Source organism: Thalassophryne amazonica, chromosome 13, assembly GCF_902500255.1.
Source record: "Thalassophryne amazonica chromosome 13, fThaAma1.1, whole genome shotgun sequence".
Classification (NCBI taxonomy): Eukaryota; Metazoa; Chordata; class Actinopteri; order Batrachoidiformes; family Batrachoididae; genus Thalassophryne; species Thalassophryne amazonica.
Genome location: NC_047115.1, coordinates 8,939,597 through 8,961,466, shown reverse-complemented (window position 1 = coordinate 8,961,466; position 21,870 = coordinate 8,939,597). Strand labels below are relative to the sequence as shown.

At 43.6% G+C, this 21,870-nt stretch overlaps 1 protein-coding gene across 2 annotated transcripts in view; it reads left to right on the top strand.

Annotated features, from left to right (window-relative positions):
* atrnl1a (attractin-like 1a) overlaps nucleotides 1–21,870 on the top strand; it is a 449,940-nt gene that overhangs the window by 121,409 nt on the left and 306,661 nt on the right. For both annotated transcript variants that reach the window (XM_034184477.1, XM_034184476.1), the window contains one exon: nucleotides 5,340–5,531. In XM_034184477.1, the coding sequence (XP_034040368.1) occupies nucleotides 5,340–5,531 (192 nt within the window). The remainder of the gene's footprint in view (nucleotides 1–5,339; nucleotides 5,532–21,870) is intronic.

The window sequence follows — 21,870 nt, the reverse complement described above, 5'->3', positions numbered from 1 at the left end:
CTGTTAGCATCATGTTAGGGGATGATGAGTTTTTGCACTAACATTAACCTGTTAGCATCATGTTCTGGGATGCTGGCAAGTTTTCACACTAACATTAGCCTGTTAGCATCATGTTAGGGGATGTTGGTGAGTTTTCACACTAACATTAGCCTGTTAGCATCATGTTAGGGGATGTTGGTGAGTTTTTGCACTAACATTAGCCTGTTAGCATCGTGTTATTGGATGCTGGCAAGTTTTTGCACTATTAACCTGTTAGCATCATATTATGGGATGTTGGTGAGTTTTCGCACTAACATTAGCCTGTTAGCATCATGTTAGGGGATGCTGGCAAGTTTTCACACTAACATTAGCCTGTTAGCATCATGTTATGGGATGTTGGTGAGTTTTCACGCTAACATTATCCTCTTTGCATCATGTTATTTGATTTTGCTGAGTTTTCACGCTAACATTATTTTCTTAGCATCATGCTATGTTATTTTGGTGAGGTTTCATGCTAACATTAGCCTGTTAGCATCATGTTATGTAATTTTTAATCAGAATCAGAATCTAATTTATTGCAAAGTAAGTTTGCACATACAAGGAATTTGATCTGGTGTTTAAGACAAGTGAGTGACTAAAACCATTGTGAACCACTGTTTTAAGGCACTCCCTTCACTCAGGTCCTCAACCACCAAAAGCATGTGTTTTTAAAGCACATTATAAATCTTGTTGCTCACAATGAAGGCACTCAGCTCATGCTAATGTTAGATGCAATGAAAGTTGCATCTAACATCAAGCTAGTGCCAAGTCAACCATTCTATATTATAATAGCCAAAGGCCTCTGTGTGTGTGTGTGTGTGTGTGTGTGTGTGTGTGTGTGTGTGTGTGTGTGTGTGTATGTCACCGGTGTGTCATGCACGCCTCTGTGCGTCCCTCACGGCAGCAGGTGGATGGTTCGTGGTTCCCCATTTCCTGTTGGGTTTGCGGATTTTCTTCCGGTTTGTGTGTCTTTTGTGTTATGTGTGAAGGTGCCCTGAACAATGGACGTTGTGCTGCAATGCACCATGGGAGTTTAGGGTTTTGGTGTTTTAAATGTTGTTCTTATGTTTCATGTTAGTTTAACAGTGTTGTTAGTGTTATTGATTTATTGTGTTTTTGTAGTTCAATTGGTTTAGTCAGTTAAGTGTCATGTTGCCAATACCATGAGTGAAAACTGTATTATGTTTAATGTCATCCGCCACCATCTCTGTTTGTGAGTGTGTACGAGGGCTGTCCGTAAAGTATAGGTCCTTTTTATTTTTTTCAAAAACTATATGGATTTCATTCATATGTAAAGTCAGACATGCTTGAACCCTCGTGCGCATGCGTGAGTTTTTCCACGCCTGTCGGTGACGTCATTCGCCTGTGAGCACTCCTTGTGGGAGGAGTCGTCCAGCCCCTCGTCGGAATTCCTTTGTCTGAGAAGTTGCTGAGAGACTGGCGCTTTGTTTGATCAAAATCTTTTCTAAACCTGTGAGACACATCGAAGTGGACATGGTTCGAAAAATTAAGCTGGTCTTCAGTGAAAATTTTAACAGCTGATGAGAGATTTTGAGGTGATTCTGTCGCTTTAAGGACTTTTCACAGTGCGAGACGTCGCGCAGCGCTCTCAGCCGCCGTCATCAGCCTGTTTCAAGCTTAAAACCTCCACATTTCAGGCTCTGTTGATCCAGGACGTCGTGAGAGAACAGAGAAGTTTCAGAAGAAGTCGGTTTCAGCATTTTATCCGGATATTCCACTGTTAAAGGAGATTTTTTTAATGAAAGACGTGCGGACGCAGCCGCCGCGACGCTCCATCACAGGAAAAACACCTCTGTTGGAAGCCTTGAGGACAAGTTGGAACATCTCCAGCTGATAAACAATTTCTCATATACTCACTCCACTGAAAGCCATCAAAAGCCAACTGGATTTTAACAAATGGTTATCAACACGGAGGTGTTTTTCCTGTGCCGCCGCGCCGCGTTGGCTGCGTCCCGACGTGCGGACCCGTCCGCACGTCTTTCATTAAAAAAATCTCCTTTAACAGTGGAATATCCGGATAAAATGCTGAAACCGACTTCTTCTGAAACGTCTCTGTTCTCTCACGACGTCCTGGATCAATAGAGCCTGAAATGTGGAGGTTTTAAGCTTGAAACAGGCTGATGACGCTGCCTGAGAGCGCTGCGCGATGTCTCGCACCGTGAAAAGTCCTTAAAGCGACAGAATCACCTCAAAATCTCTCATCAGCTGTTAAAATTTTCACTGAAAACCAGCTTAATTTTTCGAACCATGTCCACTTCGATGTGTCTCACAGGTTTAGAAAAAATTTTGATCAAACAAAGCGCCAGTCTCTCAGCAACTTCTCAGACAAAGGAATTCCGACGAGGGGCTGGACGACTCCTCCCACAAGGAGTGCTCACAGGCGAATGACGTCACCGACAGGCATGGAAAAACTCACGCATGCGCACGAGGGTTCAAGCATGTCTGACGTAAAAACATATGAATGAAATCCATATAGTTTTTGAAAAAAATAAAAAGGACCTATACTTTACGGACAGCCCTCGTAAGAATAAAAGCACCTCCTTGCGGCATAATGCAGAAAAGGCAAAAAGCACTGGCTCAGTTTTCATTTTTCCCCGCAGCTCGCCACATATATTAAAAGCGAACGGGCGTCTGTGTAATGTATGCATGTGTGTGTGTATAACTTTAATCACGGACAATGTGGAGAGCTGACATTTGCCATTTGGTATGTTAATGTATTTGGGTCAAGGGTGAACACTGCCAAAACGCTACATTGATAGGATTAATACTTTTGGAGAAATGACAAATATTAGCGAACAATACTGAACAGTGCACGTTGATAATTACATTCAGGACTCACATGCCATTCCAGCAGGGGGCGGTAAATCATCTATATATTAAAAGCGTGTGTGTGTGATTTTATTTAGTAAGTTCAATGTAAGTACATATAATTGTGAATACATTAAAAAATACATGGATGACAAGAAAGCGAAAACACTTACTTCCATTATGGTCCATGTAAAAATCACATGACAAAATAGAAGTAATAATAATAATAATAATAATATGTATATGATAACAAGAACCTAAACAGTGATGAGGCTGACGATTGGAGAGTCATCACAGAACTTTTGCAGGTGACAGTTGACAGAGTTGTACATGAAGTCTGCAGTGTAGAGGGTGAAGAGAAAGGGAACCAAGACGGTTCCTTGCGGGGCCCCCGTGATGCAGATGACCATGTCAGAGACACAGTTCCTGGCCCTCACGTACTGTGGTCATTCTGTGAGGTAGTCCAAGATTCAAGATGAGAGGCTGGGGTCCACACCTGTGGTCTCCAGCTTGTCCCTCAGAAGCACTGGCTGTATGGTGTTGAAAGCACTGGAGAACAACAACATAATTCTCAAAGTGCTTCCAGGCTTGTCCAGGTGAGAGAGAGCTCTGTGTTGTCGGTAGATGACAGCATCATCCACTCCGATGCCAGGCTGGAACGCAAACTGAAGTGGATCTACTGATGATTTCACGAGGGGGCGGAGATGACCAAGGACCAGCCTTTAAAGGGTCATCATCACATGCAATGACAGTGCCACCGACATGAAACTGCTGAAGTCATCCATGTGTGGCGACCTTTCTTCTGAACCGGTACCACACAGGAGGTCTTCTACAGCTGAGGCACTCTCCCAAGTCTCAGGCTCATGTTGAAGATGTTTCCACTGTCTTGCACAGCTAGTCAGCACACGATTTGAGAAGCCTGGAACTGAAGCCATCAGGACCAGCTGCCTTCTTCTACTTGATCTTTCTGAGCTCATTTCTCACCTGGGCTAATGAGAGTGATGGGCAGGGGGAGCTGGGTGCTGGTCGGTGGGGGTGAAGTTGTGCGACTGTTGGCAGGAGGTGCCACAGGAAGCAGTTGTGAGCTGAGGATTGTGTGGGGTGGGGCAGAGGTGGAAAGGAGGGTGGTGCAGTTAATCGGGCACAGATGAGTCAGGCCTGGGGAGGGACGGGTGGCTGATCAAACCCATTGACAAATAGGTTCAGGTCAGATCCCCCGCAGCCTGAGTGTCAGGCTCCTTGTGACCAGAGATGGTTTTTAGCCCTCTCCAGACTCCCCTGATGTTATTTTGCTGTAGCTGGTCCTCCATCCTCCTCCTCTTGCTGTTTTTCCCTCCCTGATCTTCCACCTGAGCTTCTTCTGCACAGCCCTCAGCTCTTCCTTGTTTCCTGATCTGAAGGCCCACTTTTTCTCCCTGAGGAGAGGCTTAATATCAGGACTGATCCAGGGTTTGTTATTGGAAAAACACAGAACAGACCTGGTGGGTACAGTGTTCCCCACACACAAATTTATATCGTCTGTTACGCAATTTGTGAGACCATCGATGTGCCTCCCATGATGATCACAAAGTTCCTCCCACACAGTAGCTTCAAAACAGTCTCATCAGTTTCTGATCACTTGTCGACAAGTCCCACACACAAACGTGTCTTATGTCAAAATAAATCTGGCAGATACATGAGATTTGGTGCCTGTGTCTTTTTTTAAGTGAATTTGTTGAAATGTTCTGAGAAATTAACAGATAGAGCGTCAAATCTGCTGAGTTGGCAAAACTTATCTAACAACTATTCCTTAAGGTAGAAGATTTACGTTGAAGATCTTTTTATTCTTCTAATTACTTTTTAAAAGAAACATTAAGTGTCAGAATGTTAATCCAGTACTTTAAATAAACAGAATACAAACACTTTGGAAGAAGAAGAAAAACAACCTTGAATTAATTTTCACATCAAGAGTTATTAATGCTACTCCACCAATAAAATAAAATAAACTGACCAATGGAACTGCAGAACAGAGAGGAAACAGAAACATACCAGGGCTGTATTAAAATCACAGGTTGCTGTATGATGCAGCTGATTGAATCTCAGGGACATCACAGTTTTTTTAAATTAAAAACTCACAACAGAATTTTATGCATTCAGAGTATTTAATAAATGCCCAAAGCTGTTGTGCTTTGTAGCTGTTTCAGCCAGTAGCGTGCATCGGGAAAGTATTCACAGCGCTTCATTTCCCCCCCAAAATTTTGTTATGTTACAGCCTTATTCCAAAATGGATTAAATTAATTTTCCCCCTCAACATTTGCCACACAGTACCCCATAATGACAAATAAATAAATAAATAAAAAGAACTTTTTCACGTTGTCATTATGGTGTGTTGTGAGTAGAATTTTGAGGGGAAAAAATTACTTACTAAATTTTGGAATAAGGCTGTAAAATAACAAAATGTGAAGTGCTCTTACGTCATTAATCTGTCTATCAACGTGTGTCCTGTTCCTCAGCGAGTTCACAGAGTCCAAGCGCTCGTCCCTGTAAGATGCCCTGCGCTTCGAGAACCAGCTGTGCAAACTGCACCAGCCAGGCGATGGAGTGCATGTGGTGCAGCAGCACGCAGCGGTGCGTCGACTCCTCCGGCTACGTCGTCTCCTTCCCCTACGGCCAGTGTCTGGAGTGGCAAACCCAGGACTGCACAGGTGAGGCAAGAACATCATGGCATGTGACAGATTATGGAAAATAAGTTGTCCTCGTGAGATTTTTAATTTCTCATTCAGTCATATACCGTATCTGCGGTGGGGACCCCCCCCCCCCCACGCCATAAAACATTCACCTGCTCCCCCTTTTAATGAAATTTGGTTCAAACACCCACCTAAAAATAAAATAATTTTGTGAGCCCAACACATTGTGAAAAGCAAAATAATGAGTTTCACATTTTCCTCGTTGCTTCTGCGTTACTTATTGGAGATGATGTCATCAGTGGGTGCTGGTCTTTTTCGAGTAGACCAGTAACCTTTGTTTTGCAAGGGGAAAAAATAATTAAAAAGCATAAACCACCGAGCAGCCACCTCCTCTTTACCCGCCAGTTAGGCGGAGCCAGGCTTTGCTAAGATGGCAACATTTAGCGCCGCCCCAGCTGAGCTCCAAACCAGCTCTTCAGAAAACCCGCGGGTGATGCCGCGGAGAGTTCATCCAGGATTGATGCAGTCTGTGTTTGAGACCCCATTCTACACGGGTCAGACGCTGCTTTTGTTATTTAATGATAAAAGTTGCAGAAAATTAAATTCAGTTCAGAAAGTTTGAGAAGAAAAATATGTAAATGTTTCTTCTTTTGGAGATATTTGTCCTTTTAGTTGCATAAACAGTTATTTTGTTGCAAACTGCTGTTGTTTCGTAGGAGTGCAGAAAAAAAGAAGTCTTGACAGACGTAACCTTCAGACTGCGTTTTGTCTTGCGGCTGGTGATTATTATTCGTTGCTGGTGCAGATTGTCTAACGGCAGATGGCTCTGATTGTTTTCCTCTCCTTTCTTTCTTTCCTTTTTTTTCCTTTCGCGCCTACATAATAGCACTTTTCCATGTCTCCTTTTTTATTGTTTGTTTCTCAGTGTGGTGACAGAAGCTGTGTGGGAGGCTTTTGTTCAGAAACTTTTTACCTTTGCTGCTCAAACTGACTCACATTGTGTGTCGGCAAAATTCACATCCTGAGATTGTCTGCTGCTGCTCTTTTATTTCCTGCCGCTCTCTGTGTCCGTGAACATACTCTGCTTCGGCTTCACGCTGTATGTCTCTGCTTTACGTCATCGCCACTGTGTTCGCCTGCTGCTTCACCGGCTGCCTTTTTTGAAACCGGAGGATCCGGTTTGTGTTTCAGTGTCATTTTGGTTTGGCCCAAAGCTTCAAGGTTTTTTTTTCCGTGTAGGCTGCAAACACATCATGATGCACTTGATGATGATGATGATGCAATAATGAAAGGCACCAGAGGGCTGATGCAAACTCCAGAGTGCTCTACACATCACAATATAAATGTACAAGTAAATATACAGCTGTCTCTAATGGTGTTTTTGACTCTGTGTGGCTTCGTCATGTGACATGATTCTGAAGTCATTCATGCAATCAATAATGAATGTTTATGAGTTCAATGGTACAAATATTTCATGAGGTGAAAGTTGAGGTGAAAATATGTTCCAGCTTTCACCAAATTAAATATTTGTTCCATTGAAAGAATGTAAAAACATTCATTGTTTGTTTTATATAATGGCTAAAATAGATCCTTGTCATTTGATATTTTATTAATTTATAAACAACAGAAAAGGGACTTATATTTTGGTGTTCCACTGCTGCTAAAGTCCAAATTGTGACGTGTAGTCCAGTGATGCTGTGCACTGACTTCATACTTCCATAAAAAAAAGAAAAAAAAAAAAGACTGTGTAGTTCCTCAGTCCAGACAAAAATCACGTAAGCTTTTCATCTGAACAGTTCTTCATGCATCCAGACGGCTTACAGCGGAGTGGATTTTGTGCGTGTGTTACAAGAATTAGCAGCGTCAGTTAGCTCATTGTCCCATGCACGCTCACACACACACGCAACTGGGTCGGCGCTTGTGCACGCATGTACTACCAAAAAGAGACTGTATACATCCTTAGTGCAGTGAAAAAAAAAAAATCAATCACATCAGAAATTAGTCCAGCTTTTCATTCTTTCTTAATGCTAACAAACTCCAGAGAGGGCAGTGAGTTTGTTTTGTGTGTGCGTGTGTGTATGTGTGTTACAAGAATTAGCAGTGTCAGTTAGCTCAATCAAATCATGTCTTGGTAGAGTTGTTGTGCGCGTACGCAGGGCACTACCAAATAAAGACTGTGTACATCCTGGCGCGTACATGTGCGTGTGCGAGCATTTGTGCACACACTTGCACGAGGAAGTGCACATGTGCATGTGTGCCCTTACCAAAAAATAGTACTGATAAGTATATAAAAAGTAAACTAGAAGTATACTTGAAACATACTTGCATATACTACTTTTTGGTAAGGGTGTGTGTGTTTGCACGTGTGCAGAGTGCAATGGTACCAAACGTATGGAACCAAATTTGGACTCTAAATGGAACCAAGCTGCACTCTAAATGCAAATGGGATGAATTAATCCATGTCATGTGATATATAAAGCACCAATCAAATGACAAAGATCCACTCAGCCGTTGTATAATCACAAATATTTTATTGAACAATATATAATTTACTCAAATGATATATTTGATATATTTATTTATTCAAAAAGGGTGTTTTTCAGACCACATTTTCCTTGACCTTTAACCAAACTACTCTAAAGTTTAATCACCCCTAGGTATCTAGGGCTACACACTTTTCATGGGCAGTTCCTGCGGTAGAGACCCATGAAAAGGTGTCAGAACCCCCCTAAAATGACCCTCAAGTTCCTGCGGTGGAAACAGAATGGTACCATGAGTCAGCAGCTATTTGATATCACATGGGCTTTTCTCCGGGTAGCATTTCTTTATTAGTTTAACATGTTTTGTGTGTGAAAAAATGTGGCAGGTTTGAAGAATCCAAAGCTCTCTGGAATGGTCGGAATGCTCTGTGAACACCACTTTAATTAGATCTGATTCAAAACACCACAGCAGAAGATGACAGGACAGTTTGTCCCACTGGTGCCCGCTCACTCTCACTGCAGCTGAACTTAACAGCCAGCCGGATGGCACAGGCTTTCTCTGAGATCTGGAATGCCCATCTGAAATGAGAAGGAGAGGGAACGACGTGCATTCCCTGTAGCTTGCACACATTTTTGTTGTCTTCAACAGAGACAGATCTGTTGTAGTGTAAAGATGGCTGTTTTCACATTTCAGTACTGTCCAGCTTCTCTTTTCATTGAGCAGTTTCTTCCAAAATTGTTGCAATGTTTAAGGTCTAGAATGTAATTTCCTCCCTGATGTGTCAATATGAAACATATGGAAATGATCTATTGGAAAACAGAGCCACTTTGCAGGATCAGCTTCACCGCCTTCTCGTCTCACAGAACAGAATATTACAAGGTGATGAAGGAAAGTCATTGTGTGAAAGTGTGGGTTTAGAAAGCCTGATCAGAACAGTTTGAGGTGAACACAGGTTTGTCGCGCAGACAATCACACAGGAGGTCGATGGTGGTGGTGTTGTTACTGATACTGGTTTTTCTGCAGAGAGGAATGGGTTTATTTTGTCTCAGGCAATCTGGAATATTGTCTGTGTGTTTGATTTCTGTGTGTCCAGCTTCATGTTCATCTGCCAGATTGTAGCTTTTCGTGCTCAGAGCGCAGTGACGTGAAGACACCTCGTGGCTCCAACAACTGATGGATGGAGGTTCACAGCTCTGCACGGGTTGATCGATGCCAACTTTCAAATTAAAACACAGGGACTGCAGGACCATGTCTGTTATTCAGGCAAACCAAGAACACGGCTCTGAGGTTATCATCTCCAAAGAATGGAAATTCCACCTCAAGTTTCTCAGTTAAACAAACTACCGTATTTTACAGTCACATTTTTGTTTTTACTCATTTGAGAGGTCCTGTGACTTAGATCGTGAGAAAAAAAATACAATAATCATACATTTTCACTTTTATTTAGATAGGGCTTCCCAAATCAAAACACTAAACAGAATAAAAGTTATAATAACAAAAGTACACTGCACAAAATCTCAACTTTAAAGCCGCGTTCACAGCGGACGCGACACAAGCGACAGCAGCGACAGGTTGCCATGTAATCCCTTTGGAAGGACGCATTGTGGCGCCAAGCCATGCAGCGCGATGCGATGGATGCGAATGAAGCGAAGCGAGTGAAGCGATTTTGAGCGATTGGCGCGTTTGTGGTGCGAAAAATCAGAACTTTTTCGTCTTGTAGCGCTGCGATGACCAATCAGGGACTGGATATGTAGTGATGTGGATATGTCTAGAGTTTGAAGATGTGAACATGTCCTGTCTCTGGTAGCAGCCTGTGAGCAGGACTTATGTCCCTTTTGTCCTTTATTTCACAATTATGACAGAGTTTTTGGTGGAAGAGCAAGGAGCAGCCCCACAGCAGGGGCAGCAGAGTTTTTTTTTTTTTTTTTTTTTTACATGCACGCGAATCGTCCGTAAAGATTATTTTATTTATTAACTACACAGATGTATCATGAAGCAAATGGTGACTGGTTTCTAAACACAATTATGACAGAGTTCTAGGGGGAAGAGGGAGGAGCAGCCCTGCAGGAGGGGCAGTGGAGTTTTTTTTTAATTTAATTGTTTAAATGTGCGCATGTGAACGGGACAGGAGGTCCTCAAACTGGGTCCTGCAGAGGCAGAAGGACCGCTGAAATTGGCCGTCATCCAGACGCAGCTCCTGCAGCAAATAATGATACTCCCCAAATTGGGAACATCTCATGACGTTTGTCAGCTTTCCACAACTCGCTCCATGTGATCAAGGTCCGTCATGTTAACTTGACTATCAACCGGAGCGAGCAGAATGGAAGCTCCTCCTATTTGATGATGCACTGGGGCGAATTTTCGCAGCGAAAGCAGAGCGACACACCGGGCGATGGTGGCGCGTCCGCTGCCATGCGACGGACGTGAATTTGCGGTGTCTGGTCGCGCCCGGTGTGAACGCGGCCTAAGAGCTCATTAAAAAAAATCGAACTGATTCACATTTTTCTTGTCAGTCAATCAATCAATCAATCAATTTTTTATATAGCGCCAAATCACAACAAACAGTTGCCCCAAGGCGCTTTATATTGTAAGGCAAGGCCATACAATAATTATGTAAAACCCCAACGGTCAAAACGACCCCCTGTGAGCAAGCACTTGGCTACAGTGGGAAGGAAAAACTCCCTTTTAACAGGAAGAAACCTCCAGCAGAACCAGGCTCAGGGAGGGGCAGTCTTCTGCTGGGACTGGTTGGGGCTGAGGGAGAGAACCAGGAAAAAGACATGCTGTGGAGGGGAGCAGAGATCGATCACTAATGATTAAATGCAGAGTGGTGCATATAGAGCAAAAAGAAAAAGAAACAGTGCATCATGGGAACCCCCCAGCAGTCTACGTCTATAGCAGCATAACTAAGGGATGGTTCAGGGTCACCTGATCCAGCCCTAACTATAAGCTTTAGCAAAAAGGAAAGTTTTAAGCCTAATCTTAAAAGTAGAGAGGGTGTCTGTCTCCCTGATCTGAATTGGGAGCTGGTTCCACAGGAGAGGAGCCTGAAAGCTGAAGGCTCTGCCTCCCATTCTACTCTTACAAACCCTAGGAACTACAAGTAAGCCTGCAGTCTGAGAGCGAAGCGCTCTATTGGGGTGATATGGTACTACGAGGTCCCTAAGATAAGATGGGACCTGATTATTCAAAACCTTATAAGTAAGAAGAAGAATTTTAAATTCTATTCTAGAATTAACAGGAAGCCAATGAAGAGAGGCCAATATGGGTGAGATATGCTCTCTCCTTCTAGTCCCCGTCAGTACTCTAGCTGCAGCATTTTGAATTAACTGAAGGCTTTTTAGGGAACTTTTAGGACAACCTGATAATAATGAATTACAATAGTCCAGCCTAGAGGAAATAAATGCATGAATTAGTTTTTCAGCATCACTCTGAGACAAGACCTTTCAGATTTTAGAGATATTGCGTAAATGCAAAAAAGCAGTCCTACATATTTGTTTAATATGCGTTTTGAATGACATATCCTGATCAAAAATGACTCCAAGATTTCTCACAGTATTACTAGAGGTCAGGGTAATGCCATCCAGAGTAAGGATCTGGTTAGACACCATGTTTCTAAGATTTGTGGGGCCAAGTACAATAACTTCAGTTTTATCTGAGTTTAAAAGCAGGAAATTAGAGGTCATCCATGTCTTTATGTCTGTAAGACAATCCTGCAGTTTAGCTAATTGGTGTGTGTCCTCTGGCTTCATGGATAGATAAAGCTGGGTATCATCTGCGTAACAATGAAAATTTAAGCAATACCGTCTAATAATACTGCCTAAGGGAAGCATGTATAAAGTGAATAAAATTGGTCCTAGCACAGAACCTTGTGGAACTCCATAATTAACTTTAGTCTGTGAAGAAGATTCCCCATTTACATGAACAAATTGTAATCTATTAGACAAATATGATTCAAACCACCGCAGCGCAGTGCCTTTAATACCTATGGCATGCTCTAATCTCTGTAATAAAATTTTATGGTCAACAGTATCAAAAGCAGCACTGAGGTGTAACAGAACAAGCACAGAGATGAGTCCACTGTCTGAGGCCATAAGAAGATCATTTGTAATCTTCACTAATGCTGTTTCTGTACTATGATGAATTCTAAAACCTGACTGAAACTCTTCAAATAGACCATTCCTCTGCAGATGATCAGTTAGCTGTTTTACAACTACCCTTTCAAGAATCTTTGAGAGAAAAGGAAGGTTAGAGATTGGCCTATAATTAGCTAAGACAGCTGGGTCAAGTGATGGCTTTTTAAGTAATGGTTTAATTACTGCCACCTTAAAAGCCTGTGGTACATAACCAACTAACAAAGATAGATTGATCATATTTAAGATCGAAGCATTAAATAATGGTAGGGCTTCCTTGAGCAGCCTGGTAGGAATGGGGTCTAATAAACATGTTGATGGTTTGGATGAAGTAACTAATGAAAATAACTCAGACAGAACAATCGGAGAGAAAGAGTCTAACCAAATACCGGCATCACTGAAAGCAGCCAAAGATAACGATACGTCTTTGGGATGGTTATGAGTAATTTTTTCTCTAATAGTTAAAATTTTGTTAGCAAAGAAAGTCATGAAGTCATTACTAGTTAAAGTTAATGGAATACTCAGCTCAATAGAGCTCTGACTCTTTGTCAGCCTGGCTACAGTGCTGAAAAGAAACCTGGGGTTGTTCTTATTTTCTTCAATTAGTGATGAGTAGAAAGATGTCCTAGCTTTACGGAGGGCTTTTTTTTTATATAGAAAAACAGACTCTTTTTCCAGGCTAAGTGAAGATCTTCTAAATTAGTGAGACGCCATTTCCTCTCCAACTTACGGGTTATCTGCTTTAAGCTACGAGTTTGTGAGTTATACCACGGAGTCAGGCACTTCTGATTTAAAGCTCTCTTTTTTAGAGGAGCTACAGCATCCAAAGTTGTCTTCAATGAGGATGTAAAACTATTGATGAGATACTCTATCTCACTTACAGAGTTTAGGTAGCTACTCTGCACTGTGTTGGTATATGGCATTAGAGAACATAAAGAAGGAATCATATCCTTAAACCTAGTTACAGCGCTTTCTGAAAGACTTCTATGTAATGAAACTTATTCCCCACTGCTGGGTAGTCCATCAGAGTAAATGTAAATGTTATTAAGAAATGATCAGACAGAAGGGAGTTTTCAGGGAATACTGTTAAGTCTTCTATTTCCATACCATAAGTCAGAACAAGATCTAAGATATGATTAAAGTGGTGGGTGGACTCATTTACTTTTTGAGCAAAGCCAATAGAGTCTAATAATAGATTAAATGCAGTGTTGAGGCTGTCATTCTCAGCATCTGTGTGGATGTTAAAATCGCCCACTATAATTATCTTATCTGAGCTAAGCACTAAGTCAGACAAAAGGTCTGAAAATTCACAGAGAAACTCACAGTAACGACCAGGTGGACGATAGATAATAACAAATAAAACTGGTTTTTGGGACTTCCAATTTGGATGGACAAGACTAAGAATCAAGCTTTCAAATGAATTAAAGCTCTGTCTGGGTTTTTGATTAATTAATAAGCTGGAATGGAAGATTGCTGCTAATCCTCCGCCCCGGCCCGTGCTACGAGCATTCTGACAGTTAGTGTGACTCGGGGGTGTTGACTCATTTAAACTAACATATTCATCCTGCTGTAACCAGGTTTCTGTAAGGCAGAATAAATCAATATGTTGATCAATTATTATATCATTTACCAACAGGGACTTAGAAGAGAGAGACCTAATGTTTAATAGACCACATTTAACTGTTTTAGTCTGTGGTGCAGTTGAAGGTGCTATATTATTTTTTCTTTTTGAATTTTTATGCTTAAATAGATTTTTGCTGGTTATTGGTAGTCTGGGAGCAGGCACCGTCTCTACGGGGATGGGGTAATGAGGGGATGGCAGGGGGAGAGAAGCTGCAGAGAGGTGTGTAAGACTACAACTCTGCTTCCTGGTCCCAACCCTGGATAGTCACGGTTTGGAGGATTTAAGAAAATTGGCCAGATTTCTAGAAATGAGAGCTGCTCCATCCAAAGTGGGATGGATGCCGTCTCTCCTAACAAGACCAGGTTTTCCCCAGAAGCTTTGCCAATTATCTATGAAGCCCACCTCATTTTTTGGACACCACTCAGACAGCCAGCAATTCAAGGAGAACATGCGGCTAAACATGTCACTCCCGGTCCGATTGGGGAGGGGCCCAGAGAAAATTACAGAGTCCGACATTGTTTTTGCAAAGTTACACACCAATTTAATGTTAATTTTAGTGACCTCCGATTGGCGTAACCGGGTGTCATTACTGCCGACGTGAATTACAAGCTTACCAAATTTACGCTTAGCCTTAGCCAGCAGTTTCAAATTTCCTTCAATGTCGCCTGCTCTGGCCCCCGGAAGACAATTGACTATGGTTGCTGGTGTCGCTAACTTCACATTTCTCAAAACAGAGTCGCCAATAACCAGAGTTTGATCCTCGGCGGGTGTGTCATCGAGTGGGGAAAAACGGTTAGAGATGTGAACGGGTTGGTGGTGTACACGGGGCTTCTGTTTAGGGCTACGCTTCCTCCTCACAGTCACCCAGTCGGCCTGCTTTCCCGGCTGCTCGGGATCTGCCAGGGGGTAACTAACGGCGGCTAAGCTACCTTGGTCCGCACCGACTACAGGGGCCTGGCTAGCTGTAGAATTTTCCACGGTGCGGAGCCGAGTCTCTAATTCGCCCAGCCTGACCTCCAAAGCTACGAATAAGCTACACTTATTACAAGTACCGTTACTGCTAAAGGAGGCCGAGGAATAACTAAACATTTCACACCCAGAGCAGAAAAGTGCGGGAGAGACAGGACAAGCCGCCATGCTAAATCGGCTAAGAGCTAGTAGCTACGCTAAGCTAGCGGATTCCTAAAAACACGCAAAGTGAATAATGTGTAAATAATTTAGAGGTGATTCAGCAGAAGGAGTGCTTTAGTTAAGGCATGTAAAGATTACACTGTGAAACAAATCGTAATCTAGATAACTAGATCAATCTAACTGCGCAGATTAAACAGCTAACAGATACAGAAAAACACCGCTGTGCTCCGGAACAGGAAGTGATACAATACCGCAGTGAGAGCCAACCACCAGTATAATGCGTCTGTGTCTTTGGTTGCTGATTTTTTTTTTTCTGCTCTCACCCCATCTTATTGTTGACAACAGTCAAGACTTTACTGCACATTTGTGCAGCTTTTGTCGGTATCTAGCGGCCAGTGTGAGCATATCAGGGCTTTTTCAGAACATTTCCTACTTGAAACCCTAAATTCAGTAAAAAAAAAATAAAAATAAAGAAGCCATTTATAAATATCCCAAATTCATGATTTATATGTAGGCAGAGCATTGACTATCCAATATTAATGTATAAAAATTAAGAAACAACAGTTTGCCAGAAGTACGTCCAGTAGGGCAGAATTTCTCCTAACAAACACTTAGTTATGATATATATATATATATATATATATATATATATATATATATATATATATACACACACACACACACACCATATAATAATAACAGACATTTTTTATATTGCACTTTAGATTCGATTATGTCAAAGTGCTACAGGTTAAAAACATTAAATGCTAGAATTCAAAACATAAAACCATAAAATAACCAAAAAGTTGAGGTATATATATATATATATATATATATATATATACATATACATATATATGAGGTCTGTTAGGAAAGTATCCGACCTTTTATTTTTTGCAAAAACCTGATGGATTTGAATCACGTGTGCTTGCATGAGCAAACCTTGAACCTTCGTGCGCATGCGTGGATTTTTTCACGCCTGTCAATTGCGTCATTTGCTGGCAAGCAGCATTTGTGTGAGGACATGTGTTGTGCTCTCGGCGGATTTGCATTGCAAGGAAAATGGCGGAACGACTGGAGCAGCGGTACTGCATCAAATTTTGCCAGAAACTGTCTGAATAATCCGAATGGTTTCCCCTGGCTGTCGTCCAGTTTCTGGCAAAATTTGATGCAGTAGCGCTGCTCTAGTCGTTCCGCCATTTTCCTTGCAATGAAAATCCGCCGAGAGCACAACACGTCCTCACACAAAGGCTGCTTGCCAGCAAATGACGCAATTGACAGGCGTGAAAAAAATCCACGCATGCGCACGAAGGTTCAAGGTTTGCTCATGCAAGCACACGTGATTCAAATCCGAGAGAGATACATATAAAAGATTTATGTACTGGAGTGCTTTGCAAAATTGTATTGTACCTGGATTAGTTATAAATGTCCACCAGGTGGAGATATTGCTTTATTTCAAGAACCTTTGGACATGACTGTGACCAACCTGGTGCTTATAGTATTTGATGATAGCCATGGCAGGGTGGTGGTTGCAGCCAGGTAGGGTTCAGTGAAGGCTTACACAGGGGCCAACATTATAAAATGCTTCAACCATATTGAAAATGAGCTCAACCAATAATTTGTAACATTTTTCATAAAAATTAGAGGAGCTTTCAGCTTTGGTCCATGTATGAACTGAAATGGACCTTTGTCACCATTTTTACCCCATATTATTCAGTCTTAGAAAGTCCATACTATACCTTTTTTGGGATTCCGATGATCAAACACACAAGATACAGACACATAATCCTTAATGATTGTAGCATTTCAAAATTTTACCCCAATGCCATCCTTCTTTAATCCTACCTGGCAACAGAGACCACTCTGGGATGGCTTTCATACTGTTTACAGTTTACTACAATCCCATATCATAAGCTTTAGCACCTTGGTTATAGAGACCACCCTGTCTGGCCTACGGACTACAACCCTGTCAGAGCAATTCCAGAATAGGCATTCATCCACGTACCAAGGACCATATTCATAGGACCGGTGACGATTACACCAAGAAACCAAGAAACAAATACACAAGTGAAAGTGTAATGTTCTTTTTTTGCCCACTCAGCAGTTTGATGTCTCTTTTGTTGTCTGTACAGGACTAATAGGCATAATAAACACCATATATCAGAATTCATTAGGTTCATTTTGGCCGGTGATTACTTTAGGGTTTAATCATCGAATCTGTTGTACATCCTTTTGGGAAATAAAGGCACCACATAAATGACGTTCACTCGGCAAATGGTCTGCAGCTAATGTCATATAACAGCATAAAGTGCAGCTAAATCTTTATTTCTGTTAACTAAAACTAAAACCTTGTAATTTAAGACTCTCCTGCAGTACACAAGACTAAATCTGCTTAATGCTTTCCATGTGGAACACCGATGAAACCAGATAATTGGAAAAAGTATTGAAAAAAATTGTAAAGGATTCTCAAGGCCATAACATTATGTACACAAATCACATAAACATCTAACAGCTTTTTTTGGCCACACAGGACTACATTATGTCATTGTGTATGTCCTCTGAATAAATTTCAACAAATTTGCAGCAAAGACAAGGTACATTCAAACGTTATCCAACCTTTGGCCATGAAAAGTGCAATTACTCACCCGGGGGTCTGCAGATTCTCGCCTCATGTCAAACGCAAGGTGCCAGCGTAGTGTGCAGTCAGCCGGAACACTCATGTTTTAAAAGTACATCAACACACTAATTCAGTTTAAACATAAAAAAGTCTGTTTTATTCACACAGATCAACAATGCATGTCAGTAGCAACGTGGCAAAAACAGTCAGCACACCCGTGGTGTAAGTGTGAAAACAACATTAACTCTGTGACTTTAAATACGCAAGATAGCTATTTTAGTCACACAGATCATCAACAGTGCACGTCATAAATGTGCAGCTTGAAGATTGACAAAAGCAGATGTAGACAATGAGTGTCCACCGCACAAATATGCCAATGATGCACCACCTCCAAGTAGCCTGGATGTTTGGGCAGCCCTACACCCCAGTGCACAAGACCGCATATGGATGTAGTAAGCCATGATGGATGGATAGTCTGTGAAAATCTAAAGTGTAAGTGGTGCCCCATATATACAGTGAGGAAAATAAGTGTTTGAACACCCTGTGGTTTTGCAAGTTCTCCCACTTAGAAATCATGGAGGGGTCTGAAATTTTCATCTTAGGTGCATGTCCACTGTGAGAGACATAATCTAAAAAAAAAAAACAAATCTGTAGACCCGCACAAGGCTGGGATGGACTACAGGACAACAGGCAAGCAGCTTGGTAGAAGACAACAACTGTTATGATTATTTATTAGAAAGTGGAAGAAACACGGCCTCCCCGATCTGAACCCGAGTGGTGTTCAGTTGTTGGACTTCTGTGCTAGTCACAGTTTGTCCATCACGAACACCATGTTCGAGCACAAGGGTGTCCATAAGTGCACGTGGCACCAGGACACCCTGAGCCGGAGGTCGATGATCGACTTTGTAGTCGTATCATCTGACCTTCGGCCACGTGTCTCGGACACTCGAGTAAAGAGAGGGACAGAGCTGTTGACTGATCACCACCTGGTGGTGAGTTGGATTTGCTGGGAGGGGAGGAAGCCGGTCAGACCTGGCAGGCCCAAACGTATCGTGAGGGTCTGCTGGGAATGACTGGCGTAACCATCTGTCAGGGAGGTCTTCAACTCCCACCTCCGGGAGGGCTTCTCCCAGATCCCGGGGGAGGTTGGAGACATGTAGTCTGAGTGGACCATGTTCTCCACCTCCATTGCTGATGCGGCCACTCATAGCTGTGGTCGCAAGGTCTCTGGTGCCTGTCACAGCAGCAATCCCCGAACCCGGTGGTGGACACCGGAAGTAAGGGATGCCGTCAAGCTGAAGAAGGAGTCCTACTTATCTTTGTTGGTAGGTGGGACCCCAGAGGCAGCTGACAGGTACCGGCAGGCCAAGCGTGCCACAGCCCGTGCGGTCGCAGAGGCAAAAACTCGGGTCTGGGAGGAGTTCGGTGAAGCTATGGAGGAGGACTATCGGTCGGCCTCGAAGAGATTCTGGCAAACCGTCCGACGCCTCAGGAGGCGGAAGCAGCTCTCCACCGGCACTGTTTACGGTGCGGGTGGGGAGCTGTTGACTCTGACTGGGGATGTTGTTGGGCGGTGGAAGGAGTACTTCGAGGGTCTCCTCAATCCCATCATCACGTCTTCCGAAGAGGAGGCAGAGACTGGGGACCCAGAGGCGGACTCATCCATTACCCAGGCAGAAGTCACCGAGGTGGTTGGAAAGCTCCTCGGTGGCAAGGCTCCTGGGGTGAATGAAATCCGTCCTGAGTACCTTAAGTATCTGGATGTTGTGGGACTGTCTTGGCTGACACGCATCTGCAACATCGCGTGGTGATCGGGGACAGTGCCTCTGGATTGGCAGACTGGGGTGGTGGTCCCTCTGTTTAAGAAGGGGGACCGGAGGGTGTGTTCCAACTACAGGGGGATCACACTCCTCAGCCTCCCCGGTAAGGTCTATTCCAGAGTACTGGAGAGGAGAATTCGACCGATGGTCGAACCTCGGATTCAGGAGGAGCAGTGTGGTTTTCGTCCTGGTCGCAGCACATTGGACCAGCTCTACACGCTCCATCGGGTGCTCGAGGGTTCATGGGAGTTCGCCCAACCAGTCCACATGTGTTTTGTGGATCTGGAGAAGGCGTTCGACCGTGTCCCTTGGGGCACCCTGTGAGAAGTGCTCCGGGAGTACGGGGTCCGGGGTCCTTTGCTAAGGGCTATCCGGTCCCTGTATGACCGCAGCAGGAGCTTGGTTCGCATTGCTGGTAGTAAGTCAAACCTGTTTCCAGTGCACGTTGACCTCCGCCAGGGCTGCCCTTTGTCACCGGTTCTGTTCATTATTTTTATGGACAGAATTTCTAGGCGCAGCCAGGGTGTAGAGGGGGTCTGGTTTGGGAACCACAGAATCTCGTCTCTGCTGTTTGCGGACGATGTGGTTCTGTTGGCTTCGTCAAATCAGGACCTTCAGCGTGCACTGGGGCAGTTTGTAGCCGAGTGTGAGGCATCCGGGATGAAAATCAGCACCTCCAAATCCGAGGCCATGGTTCTCGACCGGAAAAAGGTGCTTTGCCCTCTTCAGGTCGGTGGAGTGGCCTTGCCTCAAGTGGAGGAGTTTAAGTATCTTGGGGTCTTATTCACGAGTGAGGGATGGATGGAGCGTGAGATCGATAGACGGATTGGTGCAGCATCTGCAGTGATGCGGTCGCTGTATCGGACCGTCGTGGTGAAGAGAGAGCTGAGTAGGGGGGCAAAGCTCTTGATTTACCGATCGATCTCCGTTCCGATCCTCACCTATGGTCATGAGATTTGGCTCAAGACAGAAAGAACGAGATCGTAGGTACAAGCGGCTGAGATGAGTTTCCTCCGCAGGGTGGCTGGGCGCTCCCTTAGAGATAGGGTGAGGAGCTCGGTCACTCGGGAGAAGCTCGGAGTTGAGCCGCTGCTCCTCCTACGTCGAAAGGAGTCAGTTGAGGTGGCTCGGGCATCTTTTCCGGATGCCCCTGGACACCTCGCTGGAGAGGTGTTCCGGGCACGTCCCATTGGGAGGAGGCCCCGGGGAAGATCCAGGACACGCTGGAAGGATTACATCTCTTGGCTGGCTTGGGAACGCCTTGGGGTTGCCCCGGAGGAGCTGGGAGAGGTGTGTGTGGATCGGGAGGTCTGGGTGGCTTTGCTTGAGCTGCTGCCCCCGCGACCCGACTCCGGATAAAGCGGAAGAAAATGGATGGATGGATGGATGGAAGAAACACAAGATGACTGTCAATCTCCCTCGGTCTGGGATTCCATGCAGATCTCACTTTGTGGGGTAAGGATGATTCTGAGAAAGCTCAGAACTACACAGGAGGACCTGGTCAATGACCTGAAGAGAGCTGGGACCACAGTCACAAAGATTACATTAGTAACACATGATGCTGTCATGGTTTAAAATCCCGCAGGGCAGCAAGGTCCCTGTGCTGAAGCCAGCACATGTCCAGGCCCGTTTGAAGTTCACCAGTGACCATCTGGATGATCCAGAGGAGGTATGGGAGAAGGTCATGTGGTCAGATGAGACCAAAATAGAGTTTTGTGGAATCAACTCCACTTACTATGTTTAGAGGATGAGAACAACCCCAAGAAAACCATCCCAACTGTGAAGCATGGGGGTGGAAACATCATACTCTGGGGGTGCTCTTCTGCAAAGGGGACAGAATGACTGCACCTTATTGAAGGGAGGATGGATGGGGTCATGTATTGCGAGATTTTGGCAAACAACCTCCTTCCCTCAGTAAGAGCATTGAAGATGGGTCATGGCTGGGTCTTCCAGCATGACAATGACCCCAAACACAGGCAAGGCAACTAAGGAGGGGCTCTGTAAGAAGCATTTCAAGGTCCTGGAGTGGCCTGGCCAGTCGCCAGTCCTGAACTCAATAGAAAATCCTTGGAGGGAGCTGAAACTCCAAACCTGAAAGATCTAGAGAAGATCTGTATGGAGGAGTGGACCAAAATCCCTGCTGCAGTGTGCAAACCTGGTGAAAAACTAAAGGAAACGTTTGACCTCTGCAATTGCAAACAAAGGCTACTGTACCAAATATTAACATTTATTTTCACAGGTGTTCAAATACTTATTTGCAGCAGTAACATACAAATAAATTATTAAAAAATCATACATTGTGATTTCCGGAATTTTTTTAGATTATGTCTCTCACAGTGGACATGCACCTAAGATGAAAATTTCAGACCTCTCCATGATTTCTAAGTGGGAAACCTTGCAAAATCGCACACTGAAAAAAATGAAACACAGTGCACTTCATTCAAAGTACTTATTTACATTGGTGTAATGGAAAATTGTGGTTTCCAGTTTAAATCTGCTGGAATCACTTTACAAAATCCTAAGTATACATTGTTAGAAACTAAAAAAAATT